Here is a 24008-nt window from a genome sequence, read left to right as displayed (position 1 = left end):
TTGGGTTGGAGGGTTCAGAACCATCTGTGAGGCTTTTGTTTCTTTTTTCTTTGACAGATCTCTACATTAATAAGCCAGGCACTTCTGATCCCTTACTGTGCGGCAATGGATCTGATTCAGGGTGAGTGCCCAACCCGTGACAAAGCACCAGTGCCCAGCAGTCCTTTCTCCATCTTGTCCTCAGCATCTCCTGGGCAGAGACTGGGTTACAGGTCCTGAGGGAGGTATAGCAATGAATAAGTCATGGTCTTTGCCATCCCAGAGCTCATGGGAAGGGAGTGAACGAGTTAGCTTTTGCTGTGTAACAAATGACTCCAAGATTTTGTAAATTAAAACAAAAACCGATTACTTAGCTCATGATTCTGTGCGTCAACATTTTGGACTGGGATCAGCTGGACATTGGCTGGAATTGCCTGGGCTCATTCGTGCATCTGCAGTGAATAGATCCGCTGGAAGACAGCTGTTCCAGATGCCCTGTCTCAGCTCTGTGTGGTCTCTCCTTCTCCAGCAGGCTAGCCCGGGCCTGTCCTCATGGCAGAGACAAGGTTCCAAGAGAATGAGTGGAATTGTACAAGGCTTCTTGGGGCCTAGGCTTAGAACTGACACAGTGTCCCTTTTCCTATATTCTATTAACCAAAGCAAGTCACAGGGCAGTCCAGATCCAAGAGGTGGGAAAACAGACTCCCCTCTCAGTGGAAGGAACTGCAAAGTCATATTACAAAGGGGTGTAGATACAGAAGGGGGAAAAATTTGGCGATTTTTGCAAATTACTCCAGGAAGGAACTAATATTTATCAAATCTATTTGTGTCTAAATTTCTATATTTAGTCATCACAGCTAACTCCATCCTGTAGGTTTTGTTGCCCTCACCTAACAGAAGAAGAAACATATGCATCAGACATTGCAATCTCAAGTTCTTACAGAGGCCAGACACAAAACAACAAATGAGTGGAACGGGCCAGGTGGGAGTCTGGCAACTGAGACTTCGTGCCCCATCTAAAGGGGGCGTCCACTGCTCAGTCCAGCTTTTGGTTGCCATATGGAAATGTGGGTTCATTGCTTTTAGCTCTTCCAACTTTTAAAATGGAAACAAGAAATACAGACTTTTATATAAAATCTCCCAACTATAAACATTGGCTACCAATTCCAAAAAATATCTACATATTGTTGGATCAACAAACTCTTTCTGCAAGCCAAATCCAGCCTGCAGGCTGCCAGTTTGCAATTTCTCCCACAAGCACACGAAGGTGCTGCACTGGGGAGAAAAGCACTGGGCTGGAGGCTCCACGGGCTGGGGAAACACAGTAAGGTGATGGTGTGAGGCACAGGAGAAGGTCTGGGAAGGCTTCCTGGAGGCAGGTAAGATGTTTCCAGGCTGGATGAATAAGAGATAGTTTCAATGGAGGTCATTCCAGGTGGCGGAGGAGAATGTAAAACAAAGCTAAGGGGTGCGGACCCCTCAGCTCTGCCTGCTGCTTTAGCACTGGAGCAAGATGTGAGCAGAATGCGTTCAGGCAAAAGATCAGAAAGGCCCATTTCTCCCACCTCCATGGCCGGGAGCCTGGAAGACCAGAACTCACAATGCCCTCACTCCCTGAGAGGTTTGTTCTAACATCGGTTTTCATTTGCTCTGGACTTAAATTTAAACCAAGAGCCCCTTCAATGTCCTTTTTTTGTTTAGATGATGGTGTTTCTCAAGGCAATCGATCCAGAGCAGCCCAAGTACTTTCTGTGGTAAAGTTGTGGGTTCCATCTAGAATCCTCAGCTCCCAGGGAGGCCAGGCCTGCTGTGAGCAGGCCCCAGACAGGCAGTGGAGGAGAGGACCAGGCTGGGATGGCAGGGAGAGGCCAGCCCAGGACGAGGGGCAGAGTGAGCCCTGAAGGCACGTGCTGTGAGTGCCAACCCCAGGTCCTGTGCTGAGAAGCCCAAGACATGAGCAAAGGCCCACACTGACCAATGGCACTGTGGGAGGAGAGTCTGGGGTCTCAAGGTGGAGAATGCATGCTAGAAAATACTTGATGACTATTTTCAGCATTCTTTCACATATATTATTCCAGTCCATCCTTTCAGTAGCCTCTAAAGTTAAAAACAGCAAGAATTTTAATTTGCATTTTATATATTAATATAATATTTACTATGCTGAAGGCACCATGCAAGAAACTTTGCACAGTGGTCACATCTAATCCTCAGAGCAGTTAGCTGTTGATACGTGGAGCAGTGAGCTGTTCATATTTAGTAGCCACAGTGGAGTTCTACAGAAGACGTAGAAATAAGGCTGCCCTCAGAGTTAATTAGGAAACCTACAGGTTATGGGTTGACTAGCCCCTTGGGAGAGCAAACCAAGAGACTGCCTTTAAATGTGGATCTACAGAGTCAGGGAACTTGCAATCTTCAATCATTGTGGAGATAGAATTGGAGTTGATTATAATTATTATAATGAAATTGTAGGAGCTCCAATCAATTGCATGGGTCCTGGGGTAATGTGTTCTCAAGGGTGTCAGGAATAAGGACAGCCCCAGGAGTTTGTGTTGGTGGAGGAATTCTGACCTTCAAATAAGGCACTGCTATTGCCTCGACGGGGCCCTCTCCACTGGGCTGGGTGAGAGCACCTCACATGCTCTGGGTTGACAGACACTTCCTGACATCGACTCATCTCCTTATTGTGAGAAAGAGAGAGTCTAGCACTCCCCATCTTAGTGCCAGGCAGTCATCTTGAGTTTGACCTGTCTTCATAGGCCAGTCTTTAGGAGCAGGCTGGGCTGACAAAGTATTGGGCTATTTAATGGCTATATTTCTCCTTTTAAACAAATATGTTTGCATCTGTGCAGTTTTAGGCAACTGACTTCTTTCTGAACCCTAGCTTCTTCATCTGTAAAGAAGGATTGTCAAGATGATTAAATTACAGTGTTGGTAAAGCTCTTAGGGGAGAGAGAGGCACACAGTGAGTGCTCAGTACATGGAAACTGTTATTTTCATTGTTTTATATAATTTGTCAGTGAACTTGGCTAATGGGAGTCCTCCTCTGATAGACAACTCTGCAGGTGGTGCCCACAGGCTCAGGTTTCAAGTCTGCGTTATTGCTACTGGCTCTCCCTTCCCTAGTGTGAACTGGCAGAACTCGACACCTTATGGGATCATGTTTGTGCAGTCAGCTGGCCTTCCCCAGGCCACTCCCCTGTGCATGAAATTCTAAAGTAAAAGTATTAGCATTCCCATTTTATGTATGAGAGTAACTGAGACCTAAAGAGTCTAAGTGTCCAAGGTCACTCAGCTAATAAGAGGAAGGCCAGGCCTTGAACTCTAATCTCTGACTTCAAACCCTCTGGTCTTTCCGCAGCCCTCAGGCTGCTTTGCCCCCAGTAAGTAGGAACTGTGCAATAGATGGCCCTCTCTGTTCTTGCTGCAGCCACTGCCCTGACGGCTATATCTGCCTTAAAACTTCTGACAACCCAGATTTTAACTACACCAGCTTTGATTCCTTTGCTTGGGCTTTCCTCTCACTGTTCCGCCTCATGACGCAGGATTCCTGGGAACGCCTCTACCAGCAGGTATCTGTCTGCATGTCCCCACACAGACTTGGCTGGAGGCTGGTGGGTTGGCTGCATGACTACATTTTTCCTTGAGGAGCCTGACTGGGGCACATATGCTATGGGTACAGGTCTCTCTTCTTCCCCTTGAATCCACAGACCCTGAGGGCTTCTGGGAAAATCTATATGGTCTTTTTCGTGATTGTCATTTTCCTGGGATCTTTCTACCTGGTCAACTTGATCTTGGCTGTGGTCACCATGGCATATGAGGAGCAGAACCAGGCCACCATTGATGAAATTGAAGCAAAGGAGAAGAAGTTCCAGGAGGCCCTTGAGATGCTCCGGAAGGAGCAGGAGGTTTGTGAGGGGCAGAAGCTTTGCGAAGTCAGTTGCAGCCTGTGTGTTCTCAAACAGAAGTCTGGACTGGCCACTTAGATTAAGGCTGCCATCCTAGGGAACTGTAAGAGGATTTTTATCACCTCAAGAATCATCTTAGGTCAGGTTTTCTTAAAAAAGAACCTGCAGGAGGATTCTTGTGCAAGTGATTTATTGAGGGAGTGCTCTCAGGAGAAGGTGAGTGAAGGAAATAGGGGGTGGAACTAAACAAGGAGTGGTCTCAGCTGGAGATTAGCTTCAGCCTGATCCCAGGGGGAGCTCTGGACTATGACTTGTGCCACATTATCCCTACCTTGAGGCAAGGGGGCTGGCTTCTCATACTCCCATACCTGCCCAGGAGCAGGCAGCCAAAAGAAATTTTCTGCATAATGCTGCAGGTATGAGCCATTAGAAGCTACCACTCAAGCAGCTGGGGAGGGGCGTGCAGAGCTAGTAAAAGGGACCTGGGTGGGGCACCAACAGAGTCTACTACAGGGTCTGAATGAGGGAAGTGATACGAAGGTGGCTGTTCCAGCCAGGTCCTAGCCTTGACCTTCTCTGTTTCAGATCCCTCACTCCCACGACACCAACGTCTGGGGACACATTTGTACTAAGCCCAAACAATTGCTGTTGGTTGCAGCTGCTATTCCCTCTCCTCAGGTGCTGGCAGCACTGGGGGTTGACACAGCCTCTCTCCGTTCCCACAATGGATCACCTTTAACCTCCAAAAATGCCAATGAGAGAAAGAACAGAATGAAGCCAAGAGTCTCAGAGTGCTCCACAGACGACAACAAATCACCCCAACCTGACCCTTACAACCAGCGCAGGATGGTAAGGGGCTCAAGTTTGTGCTCTAAAGATTACCCACCTTTGCAGCTGATATAGACAATGGGTTGAAGCAGGAAGAGATTGGTAGCAGAGAGATAGATGGAGGCACGGAGATTAGGAGGATGTTAGTAATCCAGACACCCCTCCCCAGTGGGGCCTCAACTAGGACAGAAGAATTATTCAGGAGGAAAGGCCAATAAGATTGGGATTGTGGAATATGGAAAAAGAAGGAGGAGTCCAAGATGCCTCCCAGCTTTCAGGACTGGGCAATTTGATGGGTGGTGATTCTAAGACAAGGGCCCTGGAGGAGGAACCCTGGTTTTTAGGGAAGGTGAGAAGTCCATATTGAATATGCTGACCTTGAGGTGTCTGTGGACATCAAAGGTCAGCTGGCCTCTGACATGCTGATCTGCAGTTCTGAAGCCTGGGGCTTCCCTGTCCGTGGTGCTGAAATCAGTCACAAACTTTTGGTTTTTTCTCCCTGAGGCATCAAGTATTTTTAGTTTGTTTATTTTTAATGGATACATTGTAACTGTACATATTTATGGAGTATAATTTCTGACCTCATGCCTCAGGCCCTGCAGCTCAAGCTGTCACCTGTTGTTGGCACAGCACTCGTCTGTGACACAATCCAGCCTGGGAATGGCTTCAGTACCTCACCTCAAACCCTGTAGAAATTATGTTTCTCCCATAACGACTTTATGCCTCCAACTCCAAGATTTCCACTCCAACTTCCCTCACCAAGTTTTCTCCAACACTTCTCTGCCCCTTGAAAGTCCTGAGTGCCCCAAATTTGCCTTTCCATAGGACTGAGAGATAATACCCCTTTGTGGGAGGGTGATTCCCACAATAATAGTGTGGAAAAGGGGATCCGCATGGCTATTTTTCAGGTCTCTGGTCCCTCTCAATCTCTTTTCTTGTGCTCACCTGAAGGATGTTTTGCTTTTTTGCAACACCATCTTTCCAACCCTCAGATTTATGTGTCCATATACATACAAAGACACACTTGCATGCCCACAGACCTCGATGACATACCCACACTTCCTCATTTATCTGCATCTGTGCCCTTCTCTTTCTTTCTCTGCCTCTTCTGCACAGCACCTGGCACGCATGGGCCACAGTTTAGACAATGTTTCAAAGGAGATTTGACTAGGGCTCTGGCAATCACTGAACAGGATGAATTACAGCTTGTATAAAAACGTGAATGACACTCTGAATTGGACTTTAATTTTCCCCATTCAGTCATCCTTACACAGATTAGCACCTGGTTGTCCAATAATTGTTTGGTGCATATTCTTTTCTCTCCAGTGAAGCTTACCTTGCAAAGGAAAAAAAGGGAACTGTTTATTGTTCATTCAACAATACTAGATGCTTGGTATAAAGAGATGACTAAAATATCATCTCTTTCTCAAAGATTTCCATCTGGGGGGAGGAGAAAGATATAAAAACAGGTATGTGTTAAATACCGTATTAGAGATACATACATAGTGTTTTGGGAATAGAGGAGGAAACATTCACTCTTATGGGGGTGGGTATCAGGAAAGTCTTCCTGGACGAGGGGATAAGTGAGGTGTATAATAAGCAGTGTGTAGGGGTTCCTCTAGTAATTGAAGACTGGGGAGAGTTTGGGGAGGAGTATTTTCCAGGAAGAAAGAAGAACATATTTGTGCCAAGACAGGAAGGCCTTGCTTGGGTAGTTCTTTAATGCTAACTGATTCATTAGAGCCCATTCAAGAAGGCAACCCCTTCCTCTTTTCCCAGTTATGTTCATCTGGTAGATAGACCTTAGGCAGTTTTTATATAAAACCATTTTCTGACCAATAGCAATGAGATAAAGGTTGGGGGTAAGATATAGAAGAGACATAGCAGAGTTTCCGGGAACCCACAGGAGACCAGCTGGCTTTCTTGGATGATGCATTTTAAGGTAACTCAAATGCCTAGACTCAGAGGACATTGCCCATCATTTGTCAAATAGGTTAATTCTGAAAACAATTGGTGTCCAAGGAGGCACTGGCTTTTAAATATGGTACCAACATTTTCTTTCCATTTTCTTCATGGGTTTACCTGGTGTCCAAGTGAAAATAACTCAGTGTCTTCATCTTTAATATGTATTTGTCATTTCTGCTCCTTTGCTTCAAAAGTTGGAAGGACTTGTATAATAGATTTCTATGAGTTCTTTAGTCCTTGGACATGTATTCTAGACAAAGAGTGCTCTGTTAATAATACTAGACTTGCAATAATTATTACAAAACAGGATTGGGCTTTAAATCATCAAGAAAAGAAACTTCAGTTCTGTAGTGTAAGTGGATAAGTAAGGATTAGCAAGACACTCCACTTTCATACTTTAGTAAATAAAAAGAATTAAGGAGGGGAGGAGTCAAACGGTACAATCAGAGTTTGGTATGAAGTCAATGTTTAGATTTTAGAAATACTATACATGACCTAAGGACAGAATTGATGGCTTGTTAAAGAATTGACCGCTTGTTACAGTGGTCATGGGAATTCGCTAACCCAGCACACTAACTCTTTCAGGGCTCTGGGCCTATGAATTAGCTCTTTTTCTCTGGCAACTGTAAGCCACACAGTTCCCTCAATGGAAGATTTTGATGGGAAATGTTCATTGATTTGGAGGAACAGCATTATTCTTCCAAGAAATTAGGCTGCAACTCTTTCTTCAATTTTTCCATTGTTGACCATTTAAAATTTGCCTTGAGGGATCCTGGAAGCTTTACACTGTAAAGCTCTTGTCTCCTTTTTTGCAACACAAACTCTCACATTCATACAGACTGGATTTAATGAATTGTACAACCTAATTTTTCAGACAATGAAGTGCACTCATTCATTCAACAACCACTCACCAAGTTTGTTCCAGTACTGGTATGCATAATAGTCTCCTTAGGTCACAACTTTGCATGTGGAGAAGGGAACTTAGGACAGATTTGTGTAGCCCATGTCCTAAGGCTGGCAAACAGCTGATCCATCCAGGTGACAAGGCTGTCCTTTGACACATTCTTGGCCATGATGATCTAAGGCCAAGGTGAACTTATGCACTCAGTAATCTCTCCTCTCTCTTGGCCTTTCACCAGATCAGTCTAGAATCTCCTTTCCCCTGTTCCCTTCCCATGTCTACCTAAAATATCCCTTAGATCTGTGCCTTTATCTAGTTACTGGAAGGTCATGAGAATAAGGGCAGGGAAATGGAGCTGGGTGGAGGGAAGTGTTGAGCTCTAGATTTGGCAGAGGACTAGATTCTAACTTACCATCTTTCCTCTTCCTTTGGGGCAATTCCCAGTCTTTCCTAGGCCTCACCTCTGGAAGACGCCGGGCTAGCCATGGCAGTGTGTTCCATTTCCGGGCCCCTGGACAAGATATCTCACTCCCCGATGGAGTCACAGATGATGGAGTCTTTCCTGGAGACCATGAAAGCCATCGAGGCTCCCTGCTGCTGGGTGGGGGTGCTGGCCAGCAAGGCCCTCACCCTAGGAGCCCACTGCCTCAACCCCCCAACTCTGGCTCCAGGCATGGAGTAGATGGACATCCCCCATTGCCCACTAGTGAGCTTGTCCCTGGAGCCACTGAAGTCTCGGTGAGTTTGTGAATTCTCCAGATTTTTTCGGGCTGCCTTCCAGCTACAGGCCATGGGCCAAGAAGCCCTGAGTGTCATCAATGGAAAGGCTCTTTAGCCAGCATTCTGTCCAACACTTCCCAACCTACCCAGTTTTACAGACAGGGCAGGTGAGACCCAGAGAGAAAGATTGGGTTGACCTCAGGTATTGACCGGCAATACAGGGATACAGATTATTCTGCATTTGACCCCATATTCTTCTCAGTGTTTTCCTGTCCCCACTCCTCGTCACAGCTTTAGAAATGGGACTTTTTGCTCCCTAGATGAGTATGAGAAAAACTGAAAGCCTTCTATTCCTGCCTGTAATTCTGTGCAAACCACCCTAGGCTGGGCAAATGGGACCCAGAAAAATTCTGAGAGGTTCTCAGGACAGATCTTAGTAGAAGCAAAGTCACCCATGCTTTAGTCAAAGAAGAAATAGCTTGACAAATGTATAAATTAGGCAACTGTGACTAACTGGCCAGCACTCATTAATAGGATAATTACAGAGTACAATGGAAAAACAGGGACTCCTCATTGGATTGGGAGCTATGATTTAACTTGAGCTCTCCCTCCTGTTTCCATAAATGATGCTTCTAGAGTTTTTCATTTGCCCTCTCTGGATAGCCAGGGATACAGAGAAATTTGCAAAAAGAATTGTAAAGAGAACAATATATGGTTCTACTGACTCAGATAAGTCCTATGGAGTTGCCTTGATTTGATGCCATGTTATTCAAGGTCTCAGCAAGAAACAGATGAACCGCTCCAATAGGCAAGTGGAGAGAGGTTAGTGAAATATTTACAGAGGTGCGGGCTGGGCTCAGGGAACTAATAAGGGACAGTGAATCACCTAGAAACTAGCAACAGTAGGGAGCTGTGATACACATATGCTGCAGGGGTAAAGCGAAGGACCAGAATCAGAATGCAGCAGGAGCTGGAGCGATGTGTCAGAGGCTTCCTGATAGACCTTGTGGCCTTAGGCAAAGGAGAACATCTACTCCCCAGCCATGACCCAGTGGGGAAGAAGCCAAGGGATAAATGCTTGACTTGTCTCTGCTTCCATTCTCTGATGTCCTGTCTGCACCTCCCATTGGCCAAACTTGACTGGAACCAGAGGCTGGGAGTGATGCATTTTGTACAGGGTGCAGAGCAGGGCAGAGAAGGTAGAAAGAAAGTCTCATGGGCAAATAGAGAATCACCAAAAGAGATTCCTAAAGTCAAAGCCAGCCTGCAGGGCTCTCTGGGAGGTGCCTCATTGGAAGCATTTTGTGCCTCTCTTGTGAGAGGCCCCTCACCCTTTTCTTCTATTCCTGAGATTATCACATGTCTAGATATTCTGAGCTTGATTCATTCTAGTTAAATTATGCTACTGAAAGATTAGCTCTTTAAGCCCTTCCATGTTGCATGGACCAGGGTTTCAGGCCCAGCTATTCCATTTGCCAACTGAGTCACCTTTAGCAAGTCCCTTGAATTCTCCAAGCCTCCTTGTCTCAACTTATAAAAAGATTTCTAATTATCAGAATGGTTAAATGAAATAATAAAGTACTTACAGTTTTATACATGTCTGACAAATAAATAAATAGTGTAATAGCTACTAGTATAATTTGCTGAGTCCTCATGTTTGGAAAATTTCTTTATATTCATTGTGTACTGTATACCTAGGAGCTTCACTGTTGGTAGGTACTCAATAAATGCTTGTTGAATTTGTACTCAATGGTTTGTGCAGTGCTGAATCAGCTGCTGTGGGCCTTGGACTCCCTAAGTCCAGGATATGTGTGTGACTATAGTTAAGGGCCTGGCTTAGAACCCAGACAGAACTCCAGTGAAGGTCCAAAGAAGGAAGGGTCAAAAAGATTGTGTCAAACAGTGTTTTAGTCTGTTCAGGCTCCTATAACAGAATACCATGGCCTGGCTGACTTACAAACAGCATAAATTTATTTCTCAGTTCTGGAGGCTGAGAATTTTAAGATCAAGACCTCTGTAGATTCAGTGTCTGGTGTGGGCCCACATCCTGGTTCATAGATGGCATTGTCTCACTGTGTCTACACATGGTGGAAGAGGCAAGGGAGCTCTCTGGGGTCTCTTTTATAAGGACACTAATCCCATTCATCAAGGCCCCACCTTCATGACCTAACCACCTCCCCAAGGCCCCACCTCCAAATAACATCACACTGTCAGTTAGGATTTCAATATATAAATTTTCGGTAGGAGACAAATATTTTGTCTATTGCAGACAAGTAACAACTGAACAATCAAGACACACAAATGTTCTCTGAAGAAAGAAAGACTGTGTGGAACTGGATTTGGGTTGTATGTTGGGGAAGAAAATGGGCGGGAGGTCAGGAAGTTCATTGTGGAGTAGGAACTCTATGTAGACATCACACGCACTGCCCAGAGTCAGTCTTATAATGACTGCCTGGCACACTGCTCCTACAGATTTCACCTACCTTTGGTAGAAACCCCAGAGAACCTTGAGGCAACCCTATCCCCACCCTGGTGCCCAGGCTCTGTCCTGGCGTTTGCAGAGCCTCAGGTGAGCCTACGTCACCCTGTTAGCTGCCAACCTGGGCTCTGGTTCCACCCTAACTCTATGTATGTTCTGGTCCTCATGCCTGAGCTCTTACCCCAAGTTCAAGCACTGGCACTGTTTCTCTAAGCCTGAATGCAGAGGAACGTGGCTTTACTGGGAACCTCACAATTATAGTCATGAGCCACTAATGACATTTCAATAATGGGCCACATAGACGATGGTGATCCCATAAGATTATAATACTGTATTTTTGCTGTACCTTGTCTATGTTTAGATATGTTTGGATACACAAATACTTACCATTGTGTTACAATTGCCTATAATATTCAGTACATTAACCTGCTGTACAAGTTTATGGCCTAGGAGCAATAGACTATACTGTACAGCCTAGATATATAGTAGGCTATATCATCTAGGTTTGTGTAAGGACACTCTGTGATGTTCACACAACAACAAAATCACCTAATGATGCATTTCTCAGAACATATTCCATTGTTAAGTGACACATGACTATGTATGAGACTGGCCAATACGAGACTGAATGATCTGTCTTTGCCACTGAAGATTTCAGGTTAGGGGAGTGTCTTGACTCTGTTTGTGTCTCAGCAGGCATTCGATGCAGGACAGAAGAAGACTTTCTTGTCAGCAGAATATTTGAATGAACCTTTCCGAGCCCAAAGGGCAATGAGTGTTGTCAGTATCATAACCTCCGTCCTTGAGGGTAAGTGCTGCTCATTGGAATGTCCACCCACTGTGACATTGGGAGTCCCTGTGTGAACAGCAAAAGGAGTGCACCTAACCTGTGTCAATGGGCCCATATCTGTGTCCTGGCATCCTAAACATTCCTCCTTCTTATGCCCTAGAACCCATTGTCCTTAATCAATGTGGTTTTTTATGTGCATAACTTTTCAAAAACAGTAGAATCCAAAGAATGAAATTCCCTAATTCATCTGCTTTGTATGTATTTACAAAACTAGATTTTTAAAAGTGATCTGGTGGTCACCAGAGAATTTCAGACCACTTCTCAGGTATGCAAGAAATTTAACCATCTTTAATTTTCTAACATGACAAATTTGTCCTGACACTTTTCATGGCTGTAACTTTCACAGCTGTAACTTAATTTCTGTCTCAAGCCCCCATTATGATGAACACTGCAAGAGAGTTGAAGTAAATGAATTAGTCAATCTAACTAAATCGTTGTCCATTCAGGGTTCTGCCAATTAAGGAGGAATCCACTCAATCTCCCCAGGGCTGATTCTAAGTTCCAAGCCAAGGAGTAGAGGAAGAGAGTAGCAATGGGTCATGGCCACCTGTCCACACAAGTTCCCAGAGAGCATGAGTGCATCCTCCTCACCCTGAGCACGAGGCCTGTTCTAATCCAGCCTTTAATCCTTTTAATCCTTTGCCTCAGGGTATGGAGAATAGGACTTTAGTTATACCCAGTTCTCTCTCTCCCCTAGACAAATCAAATTGTGCTGGGATAGAAGAAAGATATGGGAACTTAGATGATAATGTTTCCTGAGACGGGGCCCTGAGTGCTTTCCTCCCTACTCTGGGCTGAGTCTTCATTTGAGAGAAAGTTGTGATAAACAATAGAGACCCAAAAAATGTTTGAAGGATTTGAAAGCAGCCAATCTGTGCTTTACTTTTTAGGTGAAGCTAGAGGTGGCGAGTCTTAGAGGGAGACTCGCATGCCCAGCACGGCACAGAGCTGTAGAGTAGAGCTGGCTGGTAACGCAGCTGGGTAGAGAACCTCCGAGGCAGCCTGAGAGAGAACCTGTGGCTCCATGATGGCAGCAGGGTAGCTGGGTGATGACCTCACCCCAGTGAAGGGCATGGAAGGAAACAAGTAAGAGCCAAAAAGGGAATCTGGAGAGGCCAAGAGGTGGAGCCACCTTCACAGACTCTCCAACCAGAGACCGGAGGGGAACTGTAACTCAAGTAAAATACACTTAGAGATGGCTAAGGGCCCTCCACCAGCCTTGAGCCCTGCAAAACTCAGATACCACCTCAGATAATGAAATAATATCAAGCATTGAATTAACCGAAAGAAAGTTCCCATGTTGGGGACCTGAAGTATAAACTGAATTCAACTATGGGGGGAAAAACACCCTTAAGTTACATTTTTTGCATACCTGAGTTTGTGTTTTGAGAAGTGTGTACCCATTTCTCAACAGCAGTATGTACCGACTCTCTCGTATCATTTTTCCTCATTGATAATTATTTAATAATCACTTTTCATTGTATTAGCATCTGCACTCTTAACATTTTTTCATGGCTGCATAAAATTTCACCAAGCTGCTATGTCCACAATTTTTTTTATTGGCCAGGTAAGTTCCTTGGATTTTTTTCTCTTTTTCTTTTTTTTTTTTTTTTTTTTTTTGCTATTAGTCATCAAACAGCAAATGTTAAATATGGTTTGCTTTTTTCATTTATTCTCCAAAACTGTTAAGCTTCCTCCTTCCCTCTTTTTTCATTTATTCACTTATCAACAAACATTTGTTGAGCAGCTGTTATGTGTGTGGCATTGTTCCAGGTGCTGGGGATTCAGGGCTGAAGATGATATAAGCCCACTCTCACAGAATCCACTTCCTAGCACGAGGGGGGCCACAGATGATAAACACAAATAAATATTCAGCTGGTTATGAGAAGTGGGGGTAAAAACAAAGTAGGAAAGGAGATGAAGAGTTGGGTGTTTTAAAAGGGGTTATTTTAGGTAAGGGGATTGTGGAAGGCCATTCTCTCTAAGGAGACCAGAAATAATCTGAATGAAGCAAGGGAATGAGCCTTGTAGGGAGAGAGTTCCACAGGTGTAAGCAGCAAATACAATGCATTTTGCAAGAATAAAATAGAAATGAGAAAAATATGTGTCCTACACACATCCCAATGTAAGTAAGGCCAAAGAAGTTCTTGGGGTGAGTGAGAGGCAACAGAGGCAGGAGCTCAGACACTGTTCTGGAGCCCACCTGCCTGGGTTTGCATCCCAGCTCCACCATTTGTGGTAATCTGTGTGACCTTGGAGCTCCACTAACTTCTCTGTGCCTCAGGTTTCTCACTATAAAGTAGTGAAAATATACTGAGTTTATAGAATCTTGCAAGAATTAAATGAATTAGGTCAAGCAAAATGCTTAGAACCATGACTGGCACATAGTAAATACTTATGACATGTTGGCCATTATTGTTCACTAGATTGTAAGCTCCGTGAGGGCAGAAAAATGTCTGTTTTGCTCACAGCTGGATCTGCAGTACCTAGAAGAGCAATCAATGCATGGCACACAGTAGGCACTAAACAAATATTTGTTGAATTAATGGTGAATGAATGTGATGCACAGAGATGATATTTGGAGAGTGATGCTAATTTAAAATGATGTGAACTGATAAAAAGGAAGAAAATAAGGAATAGTTAGATATCTTGGGTTAGGACAGACTTCCCCTCAGGCCTAGGGAAGAGTAGACTAGGAAAGGCAGGAGGAACAATGACATTTTAAAGAAAACCTAGGTAAAAGTGACCTTAGGTTAGGTTAAAGAGGTCCAGGTTTTCTTAGCATAAGGCACATATTTAATAATATTCTCTGGTTGGATGTTATATCCATTATATCCATGGGATACATTAAGCATGCTTCATGCTGTCAGAGTTGTGGTAGAATTCACAAAGGCCACCTCTTTGAAAGTGATTGTGCCTGAGCCAGTATGACCTTGGCAATTCACTGAGCTCAAGGCATGTGAACTATCTATATGCTTGGCATAAAAACTGAGATTCGACAATTGTCCAAACCAGAAGACCAGAAGCAGGATCACGGTAGCGAGCACAACTGAGTCTCTGCCCTCATGCTTAGCAGGAGAGAAGGAAATGGACAAGTCATTACTGGAGTGCTGAGTTCTTTCTTAAAAGGGAAGTGTGGGATGGTAAGGGAGATACAGAAAGTTTAGCCTGGGGCTAAAAGGACTGCAAAGTTCCTGAAGCAGAAGAGAGCATAGTATTTGAAGGAATGAAAAAGCCTGATGTAGCTTAGAGAGCAAGGAGAAGGGCTCAAAATAAGGCTAAAGACATGAGCTGGGTCTAGATCCAAAGAACCTCCTAGACCACATTGAGGATGTGGGTCTTCATCCTAAGAGACTGAGGTGCCATTAAAGGATTGGAGTCAGGGGAGCTACATTTGCATTTTATAAAGGTTATTCTGAATAGTTACAAAGAATGGAATTAAGACAAGAGGTGCGTTGGCAGGGAAACCAGTTAGGAGGAAACCAGGTGAGAGATGGCAGCGCCTGGACTCTGTGGTAGTGGCCATGGGTATGATGGGAAGTGGAAGGATTTGAGAGCTACCTAAGGGGCAAAAGTTTTAGGACCTGATGATGCATATGGTCTGCTATAAGCAACTAAAGGCATACAAGTGCAGCAACTCATAAAGGGAGCACTTGGGGGAGCAGGGGCTTCACTGGGGAAAGATGAAAAGGGAAGATATGAACTGAGTCTGGGACATATTGAGTCTCAGGTGCCCTTGGAACATCCAGGTAGAGATGTCCACTAGGAAGTTGGCTTTATAATAAATGGATCTAGGACTTAGGGACAAGGATGGTCCAGAGATATGTATTTGAAAGCAGTTTGAATATAGACGGTAATTTTGAAAAGGTGCAAGTGGATAGGATGGCATAGAAGGGATCAAGTAAGAAGGGAAGAAGGCCCGGGACAGAGGTCTAAGAAACTACAATGTCTACTGTTTGAGGAGAAGAGGTGGAGCCAGCAGAGGAGACTGACAAGGAATGCATAGAAATGGGAGAAGAACCAGGAAAATACAAGGCAGAGCCAAGAGTCTAAATTTCTTCAGGAAGAATAGAAAGGCCAAGAGAGACAATGCTATAGAAAGGTCCTGTAAAACAAAGCTTGAAAAGTATCTAGGGGCTTTAGTCACAGGAATGTCTTTGGTTAACTGAGCAAAAGAGGACTGGGGGAGTAGGGGGATAGGAAGAGGCCATACTGAAGGGGCTTGAAGAATGTATGAGAGATGAGGAAATGCAGATATTGTATATATACAACATTTTCAAGACATTTACCTATAAGGGGAAGGAGATAGTAAGATGACACTAGAGAATAGGTAGAATTAAAAGATTTTTTTGTTTGTGTGGTTTAGGGGTTTTTGTTTGTTTTCAGCATATTTACATGCTAATGGAAAGGACCCCCGGGAGAATGGGCAAGATCGAAGATTATGAAAAGAGAGTGACTATTCAACAGATTCCTGCAGTGGCAGGAGAGGATGCACAAATGGAGACATTGATCGTTAACAGGAGAGGCACCTCTTTAATTGTAACAGGAAGAAGGGAGGGAAGTTCTTTCTGGATCAACTTTTTACAGCAGATTCTTTTGAGGGAGGCATAATCATGTTTCAAGCTAGCATGTGTGATACTCTTAGCCTCTGTATCTGCCCAGTTAATCAAGATCAGCAGTGTTGAGGCTGCTTACCAAGCTGAGCCTCTTCTCCCATGGTGCCTCACAGACAGACTGCCTCCTGCCAAAATGGCATGTCTACAAGCTTCCTCATTCAGCACTACTTCCTATGCTTCTCTCTAGTGCCAAAAATGGGTCTAGGGAAGCTCTTTCCTTGGTTCCACCTAGAGATTATTGATTTCGCTCCCTGGTGTGCCAACTTCTTCAGAGAACTATGCTTTCCCAGTTTTGACATCTGTAGTTTCCAAAATCCACAGTAAGTAATTGAAACAGCACAATAGTAAAAAAAAAAAAAAAAAATAGTCTGATCTGTGGAAGAGAAATGGACACATGTATATGAAAATATATGGACATATATGGAAACAACTTATGACAAAATGGCATTTCACATCCTTGGGGAAATGAGAGAGTATTCAATAAGTAATGTTGGTATAAGTAACCAGAGATAGGAAAAAATGAACTTGATCAATATCTTACTCCTTATCCAAAATAAACTCCAAATGCATCAAAGTTTAAGTTTTAAATGTAAAAAGTGAAGCTGCAGAAGAAAAGAAAACATGCATAGGTATTTCTCAAGCCTTGCAGTGAGAAACCCTTCATATGCAAGATATAAGCATAAGAAAGCAAAGAAAACCATGGATAAATTTGACCATATACAAATTTTTTTAATCACCTATGGGGAAAGGGGACTGTTAGCAAAATTTGAGAGCATGTGATTATTTCTGCAAGCTAATTTTAAAAAATGCATATGGTAAAAAGAAATTTAAACACTACAAATGTGTATGTACTAAAGACCCTCCCTGCTCCCTCCCCTATTTCCAGATGCATCCCCTCCAGTTTCTCTTGTATTCTGCATGCCATATTCTGTGCATATGTAAGCACTCACACACACACACACAGACACACACTTTTCTACATCACCACAAATAAATCTGCCTCATTCTTTTTCATAATGTACTTTACCAGTTGTTTCTTTTTTATTATTATTGTAAACAATGGACATCATATTTCTTTGCCCACATGGACTGATATATATCTACAAGATGCATGTCTTGCAGTGGAATTTATAGATAAATCCAAAGCTATGAAATTGTCCTTCATAGAGTGGCCCCAGGTACACATCCAGGTGGAGATTTAATGTAGGCAGCAAGAGAGATGAGCCCGGTGCTCAAGGACTAGATCAGAAACTGGAAATACAATTTGGGGGGAATGCATACAGATGGTTTTTTAAGGCCATGGGGTTCAGTGGTATTACCTAGAGAGAGAGAAAAAAGAGAGACCACAGTGAGAATGCTTGAGCTCTCCAACATTTAGAGACAAGAAAGGAAGAGGGAGACAGAAAGAGAAACTGAGAGGAAGCAGGCACTGATACAGGAGAAAAACAAAACATCATGGTGTCCTATGGGCCGGATGGACTCTGGTTTCAAAGAGAGCATTCTGAACTGTCAAATGCTATCAGAGAGAGGCAGAATAAGGTGAGGGCTGCAAATAGATGATTTGCATTTAGAAAGGGTAAAAGCCAGATGCCAGGGGCTGCAGAGAGGAAAAGAGGAGGTGAAAAAGTGAAGAAGGTTAAGCGTAGAAAACTCTTACAAAGTATTTCGCTGTTGAGGGAACAATAGATGGAGGAGAACATGGGGTCCAGGAAGACCTTTTTCAAAATTGAGATATAATTAAAGCATGTTTACATGCTGATGGGAACGGTCTGGAAGGGAGAGAAGGAGATGATACAGGCCTTGAGTAGATGAGGAGGAAGGGGCCCCACACAGTGGGAGGGGTCGGCCAACTCAGGCACTGTGAGGAACACGAAGACAGAATGTGGGGTGGACTTGCAGACATGTTGGAAACTTAGTGGGAGGAAGAAGATGAAGTAAGGACATGACACAGGTAATGGGCAGTAAAAATGTGTAAGGTCAGTGGTTTGAAGGACTGGATGGGGACAGAGATTAGATTGGAGTGGCAGGACTAAAGGAGCTCAAAAGTAGGAAATGGGCCGGGCGCGGTGGCTCACGCCTGTAATCCTAGCACTCTGGGAGGCCGAGGTGGGCGGATCGTTTGAGCTCAGGAGTTCGAGACCAGCCTGAGCAAGAGCGAGACCCCATCTCTACTAAAAATAGAAAGAAATTATATGGACAGCTAAAAATATATATAGAAAAAATTAGCCGGGCATGGTGGCGCATGCCTGTAGTCCCAGCTACTCGGGAGGCTGAGGCAAGAGGATCGCTTGAGCCCAGGAGTTTGAGGTTGCTGTGAGCTAGGCTGACGCCACGGCACTCACTCTAGCCCGGGCAACAGAGTGAGACTCTGTCTCAAAAAAAAAAAAAAAAACAAAAAAAAAACAAAAAAAAAAAAAAAAAAAGTAGGAAATGGTAACCGTGGAGAGGGAGGGCTGAAATCAAGACGTTGGAGATGGTAGTTATTATTAAGAACAAGGTCTAGGGGATGACCACGGGATGGGAGTCCAAGGTGACACATGGCTGACAGCTGTCATTGACCACCCTTGTAATGCAGAACTCGAGGAGTCTGAACAGAGGTGCCCACCCTGCTTGACCAGCTTGGCTCAGAAGTATCTGATCTGGGAGTGCTGCCCCACATGGGTGAAGCTAAAGACAATTCTCTTTGAGCTTGTGACGGACCCCTTTACGGAGCTCACCATCACCCTGTGCATCGTGGTGAACACAGTCTTCATGGCCATGGAACACCATGGCATGAGCCCCGCCTTTGAAGCCATGCTCCAGACAGGCAACATTGTGAGTGCTCTGCCGCACTGTCATGGCTGGGCATTTTGGGGGGTGGGGCATGCCCTCATTTGTCGGTGTGTTGAGCTAGCTAGCTGAGAGCAGAGCAGCAGTGTGGGAGATGTGTGGACACTGGGTTCAGGGGGTCAAGTCTGAAAGACACAGGCTGAGCTGTTGGAAATTGTTTTGGGATGAAAAAGCACAGGAAAGTGGACTGAGGAGCCCTGAACCACAGGCAGCTCGGTGCTCTTTGCAGAACAGAGGACAGCCACTTGAATTCTCTGGGTCTCAGTTGCCTTTGCCTTGAAATGAGGATAAATGTCACTTTCCCATCTAAAGATAATCTATGGATTTGTAAGCTTCCTCCAAGCTTAATTACTTTTATTACTGCAATTAACAGTGGCCATGATTTTCAGCGCTGTCACTTAAGTACAGAAAGAGTGGGGGAAGGAAGGGGAAGATAGTGGAAGGGAGGGAACATGGCACCATGTCTGCAGTTGTAACAAAAGCATCAGGGAGTCAGAACTTTTCTTTTGCATCTAGTTTAGACATGATGCTACTTTAAATTTGCCTCCATTATTTGTTAGTATTACTTACTTTTAACAAGATACAGTCCATACTGGATTTCATTACATGCTGAAAAAAGTGTCTGACTCAGAGGGAGAGCAACTGCCCCCAACCTTGCCCCATCCGCAGGAATAACATTAGCCAATTTTATTTGAATACTTACTCAAGGCCGGACATGGTCTTAGATGCTTCCCACGGATTATCTAATTTTATTCTCATAACAACCCTATATGGTAGGTACTAGTATTATCCCCTTTCACAGATGAGAAAACTGAGACACAGAAGGCTAAATAATTTGTCCAAGATCATACAGGTGAGTAAGTGACAGCACCAGGATTTGAAGCGGACAGACTGGCTCCCAAGCCCACACTTCTTAACCCCTAAGCTAAACCACCTCACAGAACCTGCTATGTTATGTGTGTGAGTGTGTGTGTGTGTGCGTGTGTGTGCACGCATACACACACATGATAAGCAGAGGCTAAGAAGGATCAGGGTCCTGCCTTCACCTCCACCGCAGCAGGGTGCACTGCACTGGAGGTGACCTGTCTGGTCTCCCAGGACCACCCAGCTTTCCTGCCCAGCTCCTTCTAGCTGCAGGCTTAGGTAGTGAGGGGTCCTGGAGGAAATTTGACTACTTTTCCCTAGAAACCTGCCCTCCCCCATAACCTACCGGTGTGAAAGGGACAGCAGTAGGTTCCAGAACACTGTGGAATCAGTATGTCTTACGTTTTGGCAGCACCTAGGCTAAGAGGTCACATTCTATTTAAAGTTGATATGAAAAGGGAAAGTGGAAATAGAGGAAAATACTTCTAAGAAGTCAGCCTGGACCACAGAGGACGTTATGGAAAAGATCTTGGAGCCCACAACCTCATTTTACAGTTGGAAAAGCTGGGGCAGGAGAGAGAAAGGGCCTTTCTCCCAGTGTCAGAGCTCGGCGCCATTTTTAAAAAGAAAGAAAGAAAGGCATGTGTTGCCTGTGTCTCATACCTGTGATGAGTCAGTGCTTTGCGAATGTTACCTCGGCACCACAACAGCACTGTGAGGTCATCACCCTCACGTCACAGAAGCCAGCACTAAGATTCAGAGAGGTTAAGGACTCTGCCCAAGGTTGCACAGCTGGTGAGGGTGGAGTCAGGGTTGACCCAGGTCTCTGGAAGACGCAGGACCTCAGCGCCACCCCCCACCCCACCATACCACACCAACTTGCCTACAGAGGGCGCTCAACACGGATGCTCTCAGTCGTACAGCTGCTGTCTGGTGGCATTAGGCCAGTCACTTAAACTCTCAGCCTGTTACCTTAGGAGGGACGCAACTGCCTGTTTCCCAGGCTGGAGAGAGGCTCGGATGACAGCATGTGAAGGAGAAGCACCTGACTCCCGTCTTTGCTTTCTTCCTCCCCTGTCTCCCTTCCCTGTGTTTGCTGTGTGGCCTGAGTCTGGTCCTGGCCTCTCTCAATGTCAGAATTCTGCCCTATTTGTGACAACTAAAGACACTCAGAGCTGAAAAGAATCTTAGAGACAATGTGTATTGTTCTTGCTAATTACTATTAATTATTAATGAGTTACCATCTGCCAGGCCCTTTGCTAAGAATTGCACATGCATTAGCTCATTTTATGCCCATCAGACAGACGAAGAAATCGAGGTACCAGAAGGATGCATTACTTGTCCAAGCTTACATACGCTGGGGAGTGGCTCAGCTGGGATTTTTATCTGGGTCTGTGTTGTCTCACAACCCATACTTTTTAACTACTGAACCAGACTGACGCATCATTGACACAATTATACGATAATAATTATCTGAATGACTGTCTGCTTACTCCACTCTTACCATCACTCACATGGAAAAACGGAAGTGTGGGTTCTAATGCACATTCCCCAAGCACTGGTTCAGAAATTTCTCTATTCTGTCACACTGACTGTTCCCATAACCAACCCTCAGGAGCCCACAGATAATATGGAAATGAACAAAAGCAAGATGAGAGGATTTGCTATTTTGCAAACAAAACATTTCCTTGTCGCCCTTTTTGTCATTGCCCCAGACCCCAAAGACCCCACTGTGATGAAAACTTGTTTCCATCCCCAGGTCTTTACCATATTTTTCACTGCTGAAATGGTCTTCAAAATCATTGCCTTTGATCCCTACTATTACTTCCAGAAGAAATGGAATATCTTTGACTGCATCATCGTCACTGTGAGCCTGCTGGAGCTGAGCGTGGTCAAGAAGGGGAGCCTGTCTGTGCTGCGGACCTTCCGCTTGGTAATGTTTTCCCTTGGTGACCTGGGGACACTCCCAGCCAGATCCAGGGAAGCTCACCCCTGGGAGCAGACACTGTCCTTAGGGGGCCCCACCCCCCAGTCCTTGTGGGAGGGAGGCAGGACATAGTTCCTGGGAGCCTGGAGACTAGGGTCTCTGGTCCCAGCTTTTCACTGACACAAAGTGGTGACGTGCCTTCACCTCTCTGGGCCTTGGACCCCTCATCTGCACCAAGTTCTCTTAGGGCATCACAATGGGAGCAATAACCTTAGCAGCTAACATTTATTGAGCATTTACAATGTGTCAGGCATAGTGCTAAACCCTCAATACAGTGTACCTCATTTTATGCTCACAACAACCCAGAGAGACAGTTGCTTTTAATATCCCCCTGGGTGGATGAGGAAAACTGAGGCAGAATGGCTGAAGGATGACCCCAGAGTCTCCCCACTGCCAAGCGAGCAAACCACAGACTCGTATCTCAGATCATGTTGCCCGACTGCAGAGTCCCAGCTCCTTCCTGCCTCCATGAGATCATTCTCTGATCCCCTGGTGCCCCAAATCACAGCCCCAACATCTCACGCACCCCAAAATCTGCCTCCAGCCAGCCTCACATGCCATGCGGGCCCTTCTCCAAACTCAGCTCCGGGACACCACCCTCTACAGGAGAAGTTCCCCTATCCAAGTCTCTGTGCCCCATTGCCTTACAGGCCACCCTCTTGTCAGAGCCACATTTGTCAGCCAAATCTGTCAGATTCCCCGGAGGAGAGTCTGGGGTCTCTGGGCTCTCCCAAGTCCCCAGGCCATCTGGAGGAAGTCTGGCATCTTGCCACTCTTGGGGGGCGGCAAGAGGCCTAAAGAAATGTCATGACTTGTTAGTTAGCACAAACCCCTTGTCCTCAGGATTCTCCCAGCGTCAACTGGGAGCCCAGTGTCCAGCTTTGGAGAGAGGTGACAAAATGAAGGAGACAGTGTCCAGCAGTCTCACCAAATGCCAGCTGAAAGGTTCTGACAAGTGTTGGGCAATCCAGAGGTCGAAGGTCACGTGGTGCAGGGGAGCAGAGAGACACCAGGACAGAATGTCTGCTCGGGGCCCTACTCAGGGGCCAGTGAGCCCCTGGACTTGGTTTAACTGGATTAGGGGCAGCAAAGTCAAATGCCTACAGGCAATGAAATCAAGCTGGCTGAAGAAGAGACTTGGGCACTGGCTATTTGCCCCCAGTAAACAGGCAGAGATAACTCAGTCCCACCTAGGCAGACCCAACACAGTGCACAACTCCAGGGAGGGGGATGTATATAGAAACCAATGTGACTGATGCCAAAGAGGTGGCCTGTCCATTATTGTCAGAGTTTCCAATTTTTCATTAAAAAACAGGAATCCAGACTTTTATGTGAATATTTTAATATTGACTACTAATTCAATTTTTTAATAAAACACTCTAAAGCATGTCCCGAGACACATCTGTGCCATGAACTGCTAGCTGATGGCATCTGCCTAAGCTGATGCTGCCCTCACCAACCCAGGGGGGAGAAGGGCAGAGGGGGCCTTCAGGACTCTATCCATAGCCTGGAAATTTTAGAAGATCAGAATTAAATCACATTTTTAGAAGGGGAGGTTTCTCTAAGTAGCTAGAAAATGATGACAAGGCACCTAATCTGATGGCCAATGTAAGACCTCTCTGCACAATCATCCAGGGAGCAAGATTCCACACCTCCTGCACCCTGGCAGGGCCCACAGTTAGTTTTCTAATAAAATAAGATCATTTTTGGTACACTGGGGGAAACAGAGGCTTGGTGTTTTAAGGTCTGCATGCTATTTCTGTTCTATCCTCCAAAGCCTAAAGTCTCAGACAATCAAAACCAGGCAGGCTTACTTCACAACCTGGTCCTACAGACTTCTCCAGGCACATACCTCTCTCCCCATCCCCATCTTCCTGATCTTAGCATGCTGATCAACTCACAACTCCCTAACCACACCCACCAACCACACACTTTCCTAGGGTCTATTCCATTTCCCTCAGACCTGGCTTAGAGGTCATGGTCCACTGATATTATTATGGCCTTGAAAACAAACTCGATCACCTTTCCCCTCTGCCTTTTTGCATTTTTGTGTTTGCCAGAACCCTAGCCTACAGTTGAAGTCAA

General features: G+C 45.1%; 1 protein-coding gene across 4 annotated transcripts in view; it reads left to right on the top strand.

The window, feature by feature from the left end:
* The window catches only part of SCN10A (sodium voltage-gated channel alpha subunit 10), an 85300-nt gene that overhangs the window by 24405 nt on the left and 36887 nt on the right, over window positions 1-24008 (top strand). For 3 of the 4 annotated variants that reach the window (XM_069473457.1, XM_069473456.1, XM_069473455.1), the window contains exons 7-14: window positions 58-121; window positions 3407-3548; window positions 3687-3884; window positions 4563-4733; window positions 8023-8316; window positions 11474-11585; window positions 18819-19057; window positions 21696-21869. In XM_069473457.1, coding sequence (XP_069329558.1) covers window positions 58-121; window positions 3407-3548; window positions 3687-3884; window positions 4563-4733; window positions 8023-8316; window positions 11474-11585; window positions 18819-19057; window positions 21696-21869 — 1394 coding nt within the window. The remainder of the gene's footprint in view (window positions 1-57; window positions 122-3406; window positions 3549-3686; window positions 3885-4562; window positions 4734-8022; window positions 8317-11473; window positions 11586-18818; window positions 19058-21695; window positions 21870-24008) is intronic. The other variant, XM_069473458.1, reaches the window with a different exon arrangement.

The sequence above is a fragment of the Eulemur rufifrons genome, chromosome 7 (genome assembly GCF_041146395.1).
Source record: "Eulemur rufifrons isolate Redbay chromosome 7, OSU_ERuf_1, whole genome shotgun sequence".
Lineage (NCBI taxonomy): Eukaryota > Metazoa > Chordata > Mammalia > Primates > Lemuridae > Eulemur > Eulemur rufifrons.
The sequence above is the reverse complement of the archived record's forward strand: the minus strand, read 5'-3'. Positions and strand labels throughout refer to the sequence as shown.